Source organism: Gouania willdenowi, chromosome 22, assembly GCF_900634775.1.
Source record: "Gouania willdenowi chromosome 22, fGouWil2.1, whole genome shotgun sequence".
Classification (NCBI taxonomy): Eukaryota; Metazoa; Chordata; class Actinopteri; order Blenniiformes; family Gobiesocidae; genus Gouania; species Gouania willdenowi.
In genome coordinates, this window is record NC_041065.1 from 7,783,837 (window position 1) to 7,801,639 (window position 17,803).

General features: G+C 36.7%; 1 protein-coding gene across 1 annotated transcript in view; it reads right to left on the reverse strand.

Moving 5' to 3' along the window:
- Nucleotides 1–17,803, reverse strand: part of alk (ALK receptor tyrosine kinase) — a 763,155-nt gene that overhangs the window by 294,171 nt on the left and 451,181 nt on the right. The window contains exon 4 of the mRNA XM_028439062.1: nt 16,283–16,487. Within this exon, the coding sequence (XP_028294863.1) occupies nt 16,283–16,487 (205 nt within the window). The remainder of the gene's footprint in view (nt 1–16,282; nt 16,488–17,803) is intronic.

Below are 17,803 nucleotides of genomic sequence, written 5' to 3' on the forward strand. Positions count from 1 at the left end.
CTATTAGCTCTGTCTGCTAGCATAAAATCTCTTCTTCACTGCAAGAATTTCTGCATGCCAACCGACCACTGGGTCACTAGCGCCCTCTGCTGGCCCAAACAAATATCTGACGTAAATCAGTCCAATTGTTAAGGCGCAAAATAAATTTTCAGTTGCACTTTTAAAAAGAAAAAGAACTATTATATAGTTTAAACCAGAATTTAAATTAATAGGCTTCTTCATTTGTATCATTCCTTTATTCATTTCATTCAAGATTTATTTTTAGTTAAATTGCATTGTTTTGAATAGTTTATCAAGGGATTCTTTTGACAATGAAAAATAAAAGGAAAATAATACAGTATTTTCTAAAATAAAGGAATATTTTTCAGTCATCATTTGTCTACAGTCCCATTTTGTAAAATAAATCATGAGAGAATCGTATCGTGAACCCAGGATCATGAATCAAATCGTATCGGGAGTTGAGTGAATTGTTACATCCCTAATAAAAACTATATCAATGAATCTATTCAGGAGGCACTAAATGCTGTTTAATTCCACTTATTTATGAAATGTATGTTATCACTGATTCATTCCATCATTATTCTCAATAGTTGTTTTTTCACAGAAATCTGAACAAAATGTGGCGATCGGACAAAGAGGGTACTTTTATTCAAAAGGTACTTGAGCCAAAAAAGTTTGAGAACCACTGTTATAGGTGTGTTAGCCCCACTTAAATAACATAATTTACAAATGAGTCATAGGTTTTACCACTCGAGCACATAGCTTTCATGCCACATGCCTAACTAATTAATTTGTCCTTTGTAGCAACGCACGAAACAACAATTAATCCTGTATTCAGACACAATGCATGTTAAATGTTTCTGTTTGAGTAACAAGTATTGCGTGATAACACAATGTACTCATGATCCACCAAAGAGAAAAACCTCTTCTTTGCTTTCCCGTGCGTCGAATAAAGAGTTTCTCTAGCTCGGCATAATCTTTGATGCAAAGTGAACATTACAGGAAAAAGCTTTTGAGATTTTGATGCTAAGCTGTTAATGTCTAAGGCTACAAATAATCTTGTGCTTTTAACACTGATTAAAAAAAGAGTTCATATGAAAACTAGGTCACTGTTAAAACTTTGATTAAAGTTTTATTTCAAAAGTAAAATCAAAGACACAAGCCAAAGCCTCACGTGTTTGAGGAAGCAGTCTACCTTGCTAGTAAATCACATGACATACTGTGTATATATATATTTTGGGGTTTCAATGAAGTCAAAATATATGCACTTGCTCAGCGTACATCAAATCCCCTCCTGGGCTGGATTGACTCAAACCTCTACAAGGTAGTTAAAAGCTCCACCAAGTAACACATTTCACCTGTAGACTAGAGATCTGGTTAAATAGATATCATATCAAGGGAAAGATACATTCTTCAACATAGTGATGCACAGAGTTTTCTCTTGACATTTCCTCCCATTCACAGAAGAGCTGAAAAAGACCTTTATTCCCAAAAATACAGGAGTACAGAGGAAGAAAGAGACCTACAAATATATGTCAGTCAGTAAATGTTGCAGCTTTTTCAATGAGGACAGAAGCCAGTGAGAACAGTGGTGTTGTTACTGTTATCACTGCCATGACACAGGACATTTACAAACTCAATAGGAAAACAGGGAGGTAAAGAGAGCATGGCAAAATAAAACATAATAACCTGGTCCTCTATTACTGCAGCTAATTAACAACCAAGAAAATAAGTATTGTGTAGTTGGAACAGCTATTTGGTTGGTTTTAGGTACTGTGATGATATTGAATGGTCAGTGGATAGTGGTAATAACTGTCCATTGAAAGAGCTTTGAAGAAAACTGGCAAGACAAACATTCACATAACAGAAAATATTTATTTGGTGGTTCAGTCAGATTGTTTAGAGGCTGCCTTAGCTAAGTTGTGCATAGTTTCTTCACGTCTTGTCGTCCACACTTAGGTTGCCAATTATTATTTTAGTTTGGATATAGGTGTTGGGTATTTCTAAACTTTAGGTTTTTATTTGAATAGGTATTGATTCATAAATGTTCAAAAAAATCAATTATTTTTCAAAACAATAAATGACAAGAGCATAACTGCTGCTCGAGGAACGAAAATGAAAGTTGCGCATGCTGCCTGAATACCTGAAGGAACGGAGCAGGTGAAGACGGCGATTGCAGCAGCTAACTCTATGGCTGAGCGGGAGATTCATGACAGATGCGTCGTCGTTGGAGGCTTTTCCACCACGGCAGTGTGCCGTGACCAGCTCTGTGGCCCACGACAGTTGACGCAAGGGGTCGGCGGTGAAGTCGGCCCCCCACCTGACCCGTCTAGAAACAAGGACCACTGTGAAACTGCACAGCAGAGCACACTGAATTAGAAGCATGTTGATGACTTTCAAATGATTTGGTAAGAAAAGGAGCTGAAGACAGCACTGATGATGAGTAACTGCACATTTCCCTCAGTATTAACATTCCCTGGCATGATTTAATAATTCATTGTGCTCTTTTATTCATCTACCTTTTATTTAAAAACCCAAATTCCACAAGTGTTATGAGAACTGATATTGTAGGTTTTCTATCTTTTTAAAGCTGCTTTCATTGCGCACAGTAAAATCTTTAGTTTCTTGTGGGATTTATGCTGCTCATTTAAGTTTTGTTTGGAAGTCTTTATTCATTTTTATTGAATAAGCTTTTCAACTTTATTTATTTATTTATTTATTTATTTATTTATTTATTTATTTATTTATTTATGTTCGATCAGATTGAATTAGCTGAACAAGCTGATATATTAATTATTTTTATACATTTTAATTTCTTTGATCATATGATTACTATTGGATTTGGTGATTTGATATAAATGAAGATAATGGTGATACATTTGTTTGGTTACTTTAATGAATGAATATCGACACATATACCTTGTTTAACAGTATGAAATAGTCACAAAGTGAGGAAAACAAAAAAAAGATGCATAAAAAAATTGGGATATTGTTAATATCAAGATAATCGTCAATTATGCGGTACACACTGGAGCACTCTGTGTCTGTAGCCCCTCCCCTCTCCTCCCCGACACCTGCTAACCACTTGCAGGCTCCCCTGTCTATAGATAGACATTGACTTGTGATTCCTTGAGACCCCTAACAGCGTATTCAGTAAGCAAAATAATTTTACTGGCAGCAGTGCCACATCTACAACAACATAGATCCCATCAGCTGCAGGCATCAGCTGTGGCCCCGTAATAACTATGAACTGAATGCTGGAGGGCAACTTAAACAAGGACGAGGGAGGAAATCTTAGTCAGAAAAGAATGTGACATTTTGCTAATAAGTGAGGCCTATTGATCACAGTTAACAAAAGGCTTTAGTGAACACATTATATTTCATAAAGCATGTTTGTCCCTGCAGATAGAGACGTGAATCTGTGAAAAACTAAAAGTTTGATATTTGCATATAACATATTCCCAAAGATGTGCCACAGGCAAGATATTTTTTAACACAATCTAAAGAGAATTGTTAAAAAAAAAAACCTACAGTAACAATTAGGTATGATAAATTCATTCATTCAGTCATTCATCTGCTGATTTGCTTAACCCTGTTCAAGGCTGAAAGGCTACATGTTAGCATAGGGTACATGGGTGAAAAAATAATTCAGCAATATATAGAAAGATTTAAGACAATATCTGGCATTAAAATACTAGTTTTAAGACTTGAAACTTTTCCTATTTCTTCCCTAACTGCCCCAACATGGTGACAGACACGGGGGTCAAAAAAAAATATTTTGCAGATTAAATAAATAAATTATGTATATATAGGGGTGTAATGATGCACAAAAATAACGGTTCGGTACAGTATGGAACAAAATGCAAAACATAAATGTTTATTTGAAACTTAGGAAACCAACAATGTATTTAACATTATACAGAATATGAAAATAAAGTTTAAAAAATGCAATACTATTGTAAAGTGCTGCCTAGTAACAATATTCTCAAACAAAAAATACAATAAATATTATAGAAATAAGCTCACAGCTTGTTAACAGCTTTTAACAAACAAAAGGTACAGCACAGTTCCAGCATGTAGGCCTTGGTTTAGACCTTCATATTATTGGCCAGAAAAATGTACATGTTCACATTGTCTGCAGTAAGTGCAGATCTGCTGGCAGTTACAAATGCGAAACATAAATTTGCTTGTTCATTCAAAACTTTAGTAAACCAACAATGTATTTAACATTATACAGAACATGAAAATAAAGTACAAAAAAAAATAAATGACTAAAAAGATACTATACTGTTGTAAAGTGCTGCCTGGTAATAATATTCTCAAACAAAAAAAATACATAAAATATTAGAAAAATAAGTTCCTCACAGCTTGTTTACAGCTTTTATCCGCTGCTATAAAGACTCTGATGGCAGTTGTTACAGTTTTAGCCAGATCTGAATTGCTAGGCAGAAGCTGCTTGAATGACGAAGTCAGCTGCATTTGCACTGACGTTTTCTTTCTTGTCGCAGTGATATTTGCACTGGGATGGTGCCGTTTCAAGTGAGTTAGCATGTTCGTTGTGTACCCGGAAACATCCCCGATCTCAGCTGAACAATGTTGGCACACTGCCCTCGTTTTATCCACTGGTCTTTCTCCGTTGCAGGTCCTCCAGCTCTGGTTTCTCGCTAGCGTTAGACATGACGTACACGGGTTGCAGGCAGAAGTAAACACACGCAACTTCTATTTTGTTCCGGGAACTCACCTAAGAACACAACCCTGTACCCAAAACAAACTATATATATATATATATATATATATATATATATATATATATATATATATATATATCAAGATTTGCCTACGGAACTTAGTCCTCATCTCTGTCCTTGCTGGCTTATATATTGTATATTACACTCTCTAAAGGGTTAGACCACATCAGCATCCTTATCTACACAGCCTCATACACACTGAGGTCAACATGGTCTGAGATTTTTCTTAAATAAAAATAATGCCCAGAATAACGCCTGCAGCAACTTGTTCTCTTAACTTCACTCAATTTTTACCAGAGTGAAGGGTATAATATAATATAAGGGTATAATCAATGTTGGGCGGCAACAACTTACTTGTAACTAGTAACTAGTACTGTAACGCAATATATTTCTAAAGAAATAACGCCGTTACCATTACAATATGGTGCGTTTGTCCGTTACTTTGCTAGCTGCAGTGTACTTCCTGTTTACAGTGGTGCTACATATTTTTGCGGGATGCCGTGCCAAACATGGTAAAACAGTAGAAGAAGAAGCATTGTCAGTGTGTTTCTGCTTACATCACGTTCGCCAATCATGACGAGTCAATGCGGGAGCGGGACGTGCTTCTCAGAGTGGAAATACACGTCTTATTTTTGTCTCCAAAAGATGCACCAGTGAAGCTAAGCTAACGCTGCGGCTGGATTTTAATGGACTGTGACTGTTATCCAGGGACAGATCAGCCAAACTATTGCACGGTATGTTGTTTCCTGTCACTGCTGCTGAGTCACTGCTAACAGCAGCTCATTAGCCTGAATGTTTAGCATTGTGTAGCTGAGAAAAATGCTGTGAATTTGTTTTTCCACATTTATTTTCATAAGCATTTTCAACAGCAGAATGTGCATCTGGAATATGCACAGCTTACTTTACATTACTGTGCTAAGGCTGAAAAATTACTGTTTTCATTTTGGAGCAGCTGTTTTGTGCTTTATATGCACATCATTTATGGTTGTTTTATAGCAGTTGATCAACAGTGGATTATTATATTATTACAGCACTAATATGAAGCTGTATGGACACAAATGACCCAAAATAAATAATACATTCTTTAATTCTAAGTAAAAGTTACTTTTTCCAGTAATGCATTACTTTTTGGTGTAAGTAATCAAAATAGTAACTGAGTTACTTTGTGAATGAAGTAACTAGTAACGGTCACTAGTTACTTTTTTTCAGTAACTAGCACAACACTGGGTATAATAGTTTGAATAATTATTATCTGCTTTAGATCACTTTACAGAGTAGGTACACAGGACTTTTGTTCTAAATACTCTCAAATAACAATTACAGTTAAGCCAAAAGCTAAAAATGCACATTAGGTTTAGTCACTGCAAAAAACATTTTTGATATTTGAAGTGAGAGCTGTAAATTGAATGACTTAGTGGCAAGGATAATCCCCCTTTTTTTGGAACAGCTTTAATGGAAAACCTGCAGCTAAGCTTTTGTTTTCAGCCTTTGTTCGTCTCATATTTTCTGCTTCTGAAATAATCAGAGTCTCTAAACTGCCAACAGTTGTGAGGATTTAATTGATACAGCTCATATTTTTTTTTCTCAGACATAAGAGGAAGCCTGGAACAAAAAACAATGACTGAAGGTACGAATGTAAGATATTCTAAATTAATTTAAGTTTGAGTGAAATGGGAGTCATTACTCAGTGTTGAAGCTCCACGGTAACAAATCTGCTAATTCACTTGTACTTAGCTTGATCACGTAGTAAGAAAATATGATATCATACATCACTTGGCATTATGTTCCTACTTTGTGGTAAAATTCAGCATTAACATTTGCCTTCTTGATGTTCCTTTCCCCTGCATTACAAAAGCTATCCATCAGTTTTATAATGACGCTGCTGTTCCACTGTATAGCTCTGCTTTAAATAACAACCACGGCTTTACATCCAAACGCATACTTCATCTGCTCAAAGCAGGAGGTCATGATATCCATTTTAATAAGCATTACATTAATGTACCTCAAAACTGCGGCCAATTGACGCATGAAGTTCTGGCTTTAAAGCACTGATTGCATAACCATGCAATGAGTGCATCCTGACACTATGTCAAGATGCATAAAGCCAGTAAGAAAATGGTTCTAACATGACACACACTGTTATAAGCAAAGGTGTAAAGAGTACTGATATATTGTACTCAAACAGAAGCATTGTTACTTAACTGAAATTATACTTAAGTTCAAGTACAAGTAAGTTATACATAAAATACTCAAGTACAAGTAAAAGGTTGGTGAATTAAATAGTACTTAAAGTTGCTATCTGGAGTTTCTGAGAAACGTCTTGATGTCCTGTATAAAAAAAGCTTTGTCAAAATGTATAATTCTTTTTAAAATAAAATTCTCAGGCTCTAAGTATAGCAACATTTATTTACTCTAAAACTGAGAAAATAACCTCCATTCAATGCTGTTTTGGCGCGGTGCATTACGTTTAATCTGATTGGTCAGCTATGATCTGATGCATTTGATTGTTGTCTGATCATTTAATTGTTTGCAGCTTCACAATGTCCGTTGAACAAAAATAGCTAAAACTAATTCATATGATCGAATCGGTGATCGTTTTTTTAAATGATCGGCCCAAAAATTCTGATCGTGTAAAGCCAAGTAAATAAACCCCAAACCCACTTTTTTCTGTTGAATACATGTGTTTTGGGGTATTAAGTAGTCCTATTGATTATCTTAGTCTAACTTTTAACATTGTTGTAAAAGTATTTTCATTTTGCGTATTTAGTTGTAAAATTTGACTTCCCTCTAAATTTTGCTATTGGCTGAGACAGATTATAAGGCGTCATTTGGACCACCATGCATCACCAACCGTCACTGTTGGCCCCGCCCCTTCTGTAAAAGCTGGGAGGAGGCAGGAGGGTTTCTTCCAATCACAGCCTTCAGTGAGAATTGATTGACAGCCTCATTGAGGAACTCCATGCACTGTGCATTCCTGCAGTGATGTTCTTGACTCTGTGCTTCTATAAAGTCAGTATAAAATCAGAGGGTTCATCAAGCTCAGTGCTCATGTACAGACACATAGTTTGCGTATCCCTGTCTGTCTCTGTGTGTGCGTGAACATGTACTTCTCACTGCTGAGTGCGTGTCTTTCTGGTCCATGTGCAGTGTTCTGTGGCTCATGGCGGGAGTAGAGTAGGGACTGTTTGTGAGTGATATAGTGTGTGTGCTTATGTTTGTGAGATGTGTATTGTGTGTAGTAGTTAAGCAGGCAGCGGTGTGTCACTGCCAGCACTGACCGGCTGCCTGACTGGGCGGAAGGAACAAAAAACGACAAGGAAGATTAGCACTACATCAGGAGTAACACCCATAATCATGGCATTTTTTAAAATTTCCCCCCCTAGTGGCAGATCAGCAGGAAGCAGGGGTTGAGTTACTCTTTAAGTACAAATAAAATTACTGATTTTGAAATACTCTCAGAAAAGTACAAGTATCCATAACAGCAACTCAATTACAGTAATGTGAGTACTTTCATTAATGTATATAAGCTAGCAATGAACCAATCAAATGCAAACAAACCATGGGTTTTCTTATGGTTCATACGAGGACACACGAGGCTCATCTATTCTGTCATTCTCTGCTGACTGGGACTATTAGAGCTGATGCTGTTTCATTTGTCAACTTCTTCCTTGCTCTCCGTTGTTCAGAGGACCTGAATGTGCTTCAGTTTGTTACATTTCATACACACTGTTGTCAAATCTGTGGCAGGAGTTGAAGTATGTAACAAAAGATAACATAGATGCTGCGTGGTAGGAAAAAAACTGGGCTGTTCAACTAAATGTGTCACCTTTTTGTTAGTTAGAGCATTTCTACATGGTTTTATTAAGGATTTTTTCACTATCGTCCAACAACTTATAGGTACAGTACCAAATTATTATATAGCGATCCTTTTTGTTCTACTGGGTGAAATAGTCCTTTCCTCCAGAGAGTAGTGAACACAATATTTATTCAGAAAAAGAAACAGAAACAATCAGACCTTTGCAACAGCTGCAATCTTGCAGAAACTCTGACCAATCCCTGCTGTTTGGTCCGAGTGTAGGGAACCAATCAGATGCCTTCATGTGTCATATAACTTTTAAATCATGCTACTCTCCAACATTGCAGACCAAACAGAATGTGTTAGATCATGTGTTTCTTTGCTAGCCTTGAGAAATGCTGGGAACCCATCTGAAAGAAGTCAATCTGTCTGTTTATTTTCATACAGCAAAACTGGATGGATGATAGATTGACTTTAACCTCTAAATATGTGTTGCATACATTCAGCCATACTAGGGCACCGATTATAAAGTAGCATATGCTAAAATAAAACCAACTTTTTGCAACATTTAGCAACAAACCAGGTTTAAAAAAGTAAGTACATTTTTTCATGCTACTTTTGACCAGATTTACAGCAGTATTTGTGAAATTGTTGTATTTATTGTTCTCATAAAAAAAACATAATGAAAATGTATTTGTTAAATAATACATCTAAATGATTAGCATGCTGGCTAATGGACATAGCATTTAGCGAAAACGTTTTTATGTTACTTTTGACCAGATTTACAGCAATATTTGTGAATTTGTAGTATTTACTGTTCTCATAAAAACATAATGTCAATCTAATTGTTAAATAATACATCTAAATGTTAAATGTTAAATCTAAATCTAAATATTGAATATAAATATAAATGCTAAATGTTAAATATAAATGCAAATGCTGAATATAAATTTATCTCTAAATTAGCTTTTATTTTGCCACTTACGGAGAATTTAGTTTCACTCATGGCATTTAGATTTAACATTTAGCATTTAGATTTAACATTTAGCATTTAGATTTAACATTTAGCATTTAGATTTAACATTGAGAATTTAGATTTAAAATTTAGCATTAACATTTAGCATTTAGATTTAACATTTATATTTAAATGTAACATTTAGATTCAACATTTAACATTTACATTTAACATTGAGCCTTTAGATTAGGGCGACCGTGGCTCAGGTGGTAGAGGGTCGTCTTCTGATCGATAGGTTGGGGTTTCGATCCCAACCTATCGATCAAGTGTCCTTGGGCAAGACACTGAACCCCAAGTTGCTCCCAGTGGTCAACTAGTCCCTTGCATGGCAGCCCTGTCCCATTCGTGTATGAATGTGAGAGTGATTGGATGAATGAGCTGATATGTAAAGCGCTTTGGGACTGCTTCAATGTGGGGAGAAAGCGCTATATAAATCAAGCCCATTTACCCTTTTTTATATTTATATTTAAGTGTAAATTGTAGATTCATTATTTAATATTTAGATTTAACATTTAACATTTAGATTTAACATTTAACATTTAGATTTAACATTTAACATTGAGATTTAACATTTAACATTTAACATTTAGATTTAAAATTTAACATTTTATTATCACAAATATTGCTGTAAATCTGATCAAAAGTAACATAAAGAAGTTTTCGATAAATGTTGCTGTCTATTTCAGCATGTGCAACTTTACAATCAGCACCCCATAATTTACGCTTAGGTTGTTCATCCACTTATGTGAGCTATACTGGGAGTAAAACTACACAGAAACATGTAATTCATAGACAGATGATGAGAAAATAAAAGTTTTTAGGGCTTAACTGATTTTCTCCAACTGTTCTTGACAGAAATGCCCAAGAGAGGGTGTTAAAAAGGTGCTGAATGATGTGATAAATTTATTAGCATATTTAGGCAGCAGATCGGGAGCACAGGCAGCTCCATATATTCTGCTCTGCTGAGTAACTGCAGAATAAGGTAATATTGAATTTGATGGTGAGGAGTGGAAATACACTGTGCATCAGAATGTGCTACTTATGGAACTGTGAATGATGGACGTTATATGAGGCTAGTAGTTACATTGTTGTAGATGATTGGTGTACCATTTATCATCTCTGCAATAAAACAGTCCAGTTCCTATAGCTCAGATGAATGGCTGAACTGCTGATCTAGCATCATATAAATGTAGTTTAGATCATTACAATAAATTCACAGAGTGGTTTGCACTCAGTTTCCAAACCAGACCTGTATTTTACAATAATTACATCAATAGAATTATGAGCAACTTGTGCAAGTAAAACAAACTTTATTTTTTATTTTTTGGATTATGACACAACTCTTATTGGTTGGAATCTTTGTTAATCTGCTGGTATTTCTTTTAAACTTCAGGTATGATAATTTAATTAAAAAATATGAAGAGTCTACGCCTGGTTTCTTGCATCACTGGTTTTAAGAAACAGTCCTTTCACTGGCTGCTGGTAAAATGTAATAAGAAACTGAGTATCATGTTGTAAGGATTTATTTCACTTGGTATTACAAGTTTTTTTTTCACTCCAAAGAAGTGTGATCTTTCCTTTCAAATCTTGTAAAGGATAATATATACAAGACACTGAGATTTTTTTTTTTTCAAAGTTGCTGCTTGGACAACCCCAACAGGCGTGATGTAACATTAGTGCAATGCAAAAGTGTAAGCAACTTTCCGGGAATTCAAAGCAAGCACTCTCTTAATGGCTGCTGGCTGTTTTGGAGCTTAGAAATGTGTTGCAGTGCTATTTTGACCAAAAATAGCAAAGCTTTTAGTACACACTGTATCTACAGCAGTATCTTCAAACGTACACACCCAATCTTTATTACATGTTAGGTATGATACCATTATACCCTATAAGTATTGTTAAATCCATTCATACAGTATATTTGGATTGTCTGCTGATTTCAAGCCCATGTTTTATGTTTATTTGCTTGAGTACTATATGTACAGTGGGGCAAAAATGTATTGTGCAAGTTGTCCCACTTAAAAAGATGAGAGAAGTTTGTAATTTTCATCATAGGTACACTTTAACTATGAAAGACAATGTTAAAAAAATACTGTTACTTACCTGTTACTTCTTTAATGCTGATATCCGGAGTTTCTGAGAAATCTATGTTTATGTATGATTCTTTTAAAATGCGAAAACATACCCAACTAGTCTTTTACTATGGTCTTCTGCCAGTAGCCATTCATATACATTAATGAATATAAGTCCCGCCTTCGTTCATAGACCCCTATACAAATGCAAGAAAGTGCCGACTTCTCACAGCCAATAGGCTTAGACTTCCTGGCCATTGTCAATCAAAGTGAATGTGTGTGCACCGTCACAACAGCAAATAGGTATCACTCTCACAGCATAGCGTCATGGAGGAGCACTCCGAAACTCCAGTTACCCTTTCCACGATTGCCAACGTATAAAGCTTCCACTAAAAAAGAAAAGAAAAGTCTGGGTACAAAGCTTGTGGATAAACGTCTTTGTGACCGCAACAGAATTTATCTCTGAGCAGCTTTTCAAAGGTGGAGGGAGTTGTTGCTTTTAAAAGGATTCCGAACGGACCTGGATTTGGCGACATTTCTCATGGACAGGTAATAAACATGTTCTAATCAAAAGTTATGGCACTCTAACAATAAATGTGTTGTTTTTGTAGTCATGGGACTTAGTTATGTTTTGCAATGTGCGTGCAGAAATGAAGAGGCGTAGCTTCTGGTAGATTGGCAGAGGCAGGGGAGAAAGTAAAGCTGTTGAGGGCAGGACATTGAGACGTTCTCTCAGAAACTCCGGATTGCAGCTTTAAGAAGCTCTTCTATCCTCCACTCATTACCTGTATTAATGGCACCTGTTTGAGCTCATTATCTGTATAAAAGACGCCTGTCCACACCTTCAAACAGTCACACTCCAATCTCCACCATGGCCAAGATCAGAGAGCTGTCTAAAGACAACAGGGTCACAATTGTACACATGTACAAGACTGAGATGAGCCAAAGTACACTAGGCTACAGCTTGGTGAGAAGAGATCAACTGTTGGAGTTATTATTAGAAAATGGAAGAAATTCAAAATCACTGAGAATCTCCCTCGACCTGGGGTTTCATGCAACATCTCTCCTTGGGGTACAAAGTCTTGAGAACCATGAGGAATCAGCCCAGAACTACACGGGGGGACCTGGTCAATGACCTGAAGAGAACTGGGACCACAGTAACAAAGATCACCATTACCACGCACAACGTTGTCATGGATTAAAATCTTGCAGCGCCCAAAAGGTCTACGTGTTTAAGCCAGCACATGTCCAGGCCCGTCTAAAGTTTGCCAGTAAACATCTGGATGATCCAGAGGAGGATTGGGAGAATGTCATGTGGTCAGATGAGACTAAAATAGAATTTTTTGGTATAAATGCCATTCGCTGTGTTTGGAGGGGGAAGAATGCTGAGTTGCATCCCAAGAGCACCATACCCACTGTGAAGCACGGGGGTGGAAACATTATGCTTTGGGGCTGCATTTCTGCAAGGGGGACAGGACAACTGATCTGTATTAAGGAAAGGATGATTGGGGCCAGGTATTGTGACATTTTGGTCCAAAAATCAGTGTAACTATGATCCCAAACACACTACCAGGGCAACTAAAGAGTAGTTTCGTAAAAAGCATTTCAAGGTCCTGTAGTGGCCTTCTCTCCAGACCTCAACCCAATAGAAAATCTGTGGAGGGAATTAAAAGTCTGTGTTGCCCAGTAACAGCCCCAAAACATATAGAAAAGATCTGCATGGAAGTTGCGTGAGCGTGCACCGTCTCCTCCGTCAGCACTGCGGTCAAGCCAGTCTCCACTCCGAAATTCTTGGTCAACCTAGCTGCCAGTCAATTTACAGTGCCTGTTTATAGACGGTTTTATGGTAATCCCGCAGCGCGGAGAGAGAGAGAGAGAAAGAGAAGTGCACTCTGCGGGACATGACGAAGTGCTCAGTCGCTCTGTATAAAATAACGTCACCCAATACATAAAGTCGCACACATTGAAAATATACTCGCATATGCGACCATTTTAGTCGCAGGTTCGAGTCCTGAAATAGATTTGATGGATCTCTTGTTTGTGTTTCACTTTCGTTTGTTATCCACGTTGACATTAACAGTTAGGAATTTAACGATTCAGTCAACTCCCGACACAATTCGATTCACAATACAATTTTTTCACTATTTGTTTTACAAAATGAGACTGTAGACAAAAGATGACATTTTCATTAAAAAAAAAAAAATAAATAAAAAAATGCCTTCACTCCTATAGAACTCAATGGAATGAAGGGGCATTTTGTGTCATCAATGACGTCATTTCAACATGATGGCGTACAGATTCGAAAATGGTAAAGTAGTCCCTTTTTAAAACGTTAATAAAATGAAAATGGTGCAAAATAATGTGTTTTGTTTGACATAGATCTAATAAGTTCATTTCAAAGGTTTTATGCCACATTTGTAAAACAGTGGAGGATCCCTTTAATGTACCCTTTTTACTCAGCAAAATATTGTTATGCAATTAAAGCGAGCAAGAATGTTTGCTTCCTACTTTGCTAAACCTCAACCTAATGCCCTGACAACAAAACAAAACCCAGCTGCAACATTCAAAGGCAACAGCAGATGCATGAATTGGCGATAAATAACTGAAGAACAGTCTTGCCATGCCGGCATTTGGCTCCACTTATTTTAGTTTTTGCCTACTACATATTATTTTTTGATACACAAGTCTTCCCGTGGGAGAGGCAAACAGTGGGGCCGTCTCCAACCGATAGAGTGTTGTGGGTGGATGGCATCCACTGACTACAAATGAGACACACAGCTTAATCCATCACACATGTAATGAGCGCCTCCCCCGCTTCCCTCCCTAAAGGACACGGAGCATGTGTGAGCTTTTGAATAAAAACCACAGAAATGTGTACATGTACTTTCCACACAGAGAGACAGGCCAAACGCATCAAGCATGACATTTATATGATACCTTATAAAATTAGACACAAAATCCACATATATTCATAGCTGTGGCAGCATATTGGATTTTTTTTTTTTTTTAACTGGATGCAAAGAAAAGGGATAACTGCTACCTAATATGAAAGTATCATCATTTTTCAAGCAGAGATTTGGTGAAATGAATTCATTTTTGAAAAGACAAACGCATTTCTTGAAAACCTGCTTTTGTAGGGACCTGTTTTTTTGGTCTTGCAGCAGAGACATCTGTCTTTAGGGAAAAAAAGGTGAAAGCACATGATACTTGATCTTAATGTAGGATTTGTTTGCCTGGAGAGTTTATTGCAAGGGCAAAGAAAGCTCGTTTGTGCTTGGCTCTTTAAAGGCACCTTACAAATTCATTGAACAAATACCCTCCTCAATTTCCCACCTATAGCTATCTCTGCAGGCCTTACTGGTTAACGGCCATATCTCAGAAGGGGAGATAACCCTCCTCATGGTAGAACAACACACAACTGTATTCTTTTTCAAAGTATGATACAGTATATAAGAAGTAAACCGATTCTTGTCTCAGGAATTGGTGGCAGGGGTGTTTTTGAGGATGTTTTTAGTGGGAAAGATTTTTGTGATTTATCAAAAACATAAAATTGTCAAATAAATTTTTTTCACCTCATTTGTTCATGTCATATTTGGTACCAAAATGTCGACAATGCTGAGACACATTTTCAACAAAACAATTTGGGTCGCTTCTAAATCTACAGTCAAAAATATTGTGACTTTGGAAATAACTTTGCGCAATATTGTCCATAACATCGTCAATATATACGACAGAGTATTATCTAAGGTTAAAATCATCCCAGTCTAGTCCCCAAGCTCATAAAATTAAAACTTTTGGCAAGAAGAAACTATTATTGCGTGAATATAGTCCCATACATTACCCCCTCATATCCTGACAAAATCTACAAAACTAAGATCAAAAAAATTGGAATGGACTGGAGTCATTTTACAACCTTAAACAATACTCTAAAATTCTGATGCAGCATTTAATTACCGTTATGATAATGGTGATGGATATATATTCATATATGTTGAAGGAAAAAACACCCCGAAAAAAGAGAAAATGTAGAACATGAGAATTAAAAAAAAAAATGTTTTATGTCATGCTAAAAACTAGCAAAGCTACAATTACCTCATGTAGAGGATTTTCAACATTTGCGAGTGGTGAAATAGCCCTAAATTGGGGTCCAAATAAAAATGAAAGTCACATGAAGAAAAAAAAATAATCTCAAAATATGAATCCCAATATGAATTCATCAATTACAAAGTCAAAATGTTTTTGACTGTTATTTTGTCACTTTTTGCCATGTGATGGCCAAAATAGGCATAGAAGTCAGCCGGAGTGTTTTGTTGATGATGTGTCTCATTATTGTCTACATTTTAATATCAAATATGGCATAAAAAATGTTTTGAAATAATTTTTTTTCCTAAATCAGGGTATATGGGTATATCACAAAAATGTGCTCAAAAACACCCCTGCCACCAGAACCATTTTTTACCTTCTTATCTTACTTATAAAGAAATACAGTTGTGTTTTGTTCTACCATGGGGAGGGAATCTGATTTTTTTCTGGTGCTGGTCACAGACCTATTACAGGGCAGAGGCATCCAAATCTCAAATAACCAAACCCTCAAACAGCCTTTTAATAAAAAAAAAAACCCATGTGGAATAATGTTTAAAACACAAGGACTTACCCTGTGATGCGAGGCAGAGTGTCTGTAGAAAAGAGGGCCAGGGGGGACTTGTCCCTTTCCATGAGCCAAATAGTGTATTGCCCACTTTGCCTTGGGTGGAGGAACACGGCCATGTCCAGACTACAGGAAACCTGTCCACTCCACAACCATGGACTCAGCACCCATGGACCACTGAACGCAGAGCTGTTCACCCAAAAAAAATGACCTGTGGTTGAGAAGAAGAAGCAAAGTAAGGAATAAAGATAAACAATTAAACAACACAAAATGCATCGGCATAGGAGGAAAGAATGACAAATAAATGAGAAATGAGAAATAAGGAGTAAAGACAATGATATATTCTGTGAAGCTGAGCTGCTTTGAAGATGGATTTTGAATTTATAATAAGCTAGTTTGATGTAAAGTCCTTTTTACTTTCAAATGTATTACCTATGCTAAAGCTGATTGATCAGACACTCAAAACTTTCTCTATTTCATCTCTCTGGTTTGTGTCTGTATCTGCTGTGGGAGTTCAGTCTGCTCCTGTTACTGTTTAGGGTCTACCACTATTCAAAGTTTTTTTCTTTTTTTAAATTCATTACCCAATACTAGATTACATTGTTTAGTGACAATGCCTTAAAACCAGGGACATGCGATGAGGTTCATGGGTGGTGAGATGTGATGGTTGACATGTCTTGATCTTTTGAAGCACAAGTAATGCAACAGGATGTCTGAAAAGCTGGGATCACAAAGTGTGAAACAATCACAATAAACAATCATAATAAACAAGGACTTTATTTAAAGGGGCGGTATTATGAAAATGGATTTGCTACAGTGATATACTGTACATCCTTTAGTCTCACTCTGAGGGCCAAAGTTGACTAAGTTCTGTGTCCTCCCTTCCGTGTTATTCCACATTTTGTAAAAAGTCAGCTACAAACAGGCAAGTTGGATTATTCTCACTACTTGACGTCACCTGGTGGAAACTCCTCCTCCTGACAATCCTGACTCCTCCCACCCTATAAGAATATGATCTCCTCTCAAACTACCTCACAGCTTAAACAAACCCTGCGGTTTAATATAGAATATATATTATACTTTATTGTCACATTTGTAAAGCTACATACACAAAATGTGATCTCTGCATTTAACCCCTCCCTGAGGAGCAGTGGGCAGCCATGGTGTAGCACCCGGGGCAGTTCCATTTTTCGTATTATATCACCTCGTATCACCTTTGAGATAATCTGACGCGTTTGTGACCCAATGTGATGCAGCTATTAGACAAAACAGTGGACTATCACCTTGAATGGACTATTCCTGTAATAAGTAGTGGAGAGGATGACGTGAAAAGAGACGTAGCAGCTCCGGTGAGTTTGAAGCAGCTGACTCAGCTGATTGACTCCGCTGCTGCTGTCGCACACACTCCCTGAAACAGTGTTTGTCTGACTAACAATCACAATAGCCGCTTAAATAGCAATGTTTTTTTTGGCAGAAAACAATAACAAGAGTGTGTGGATAGCAAAACAAAATCACTAGTGATCAGCT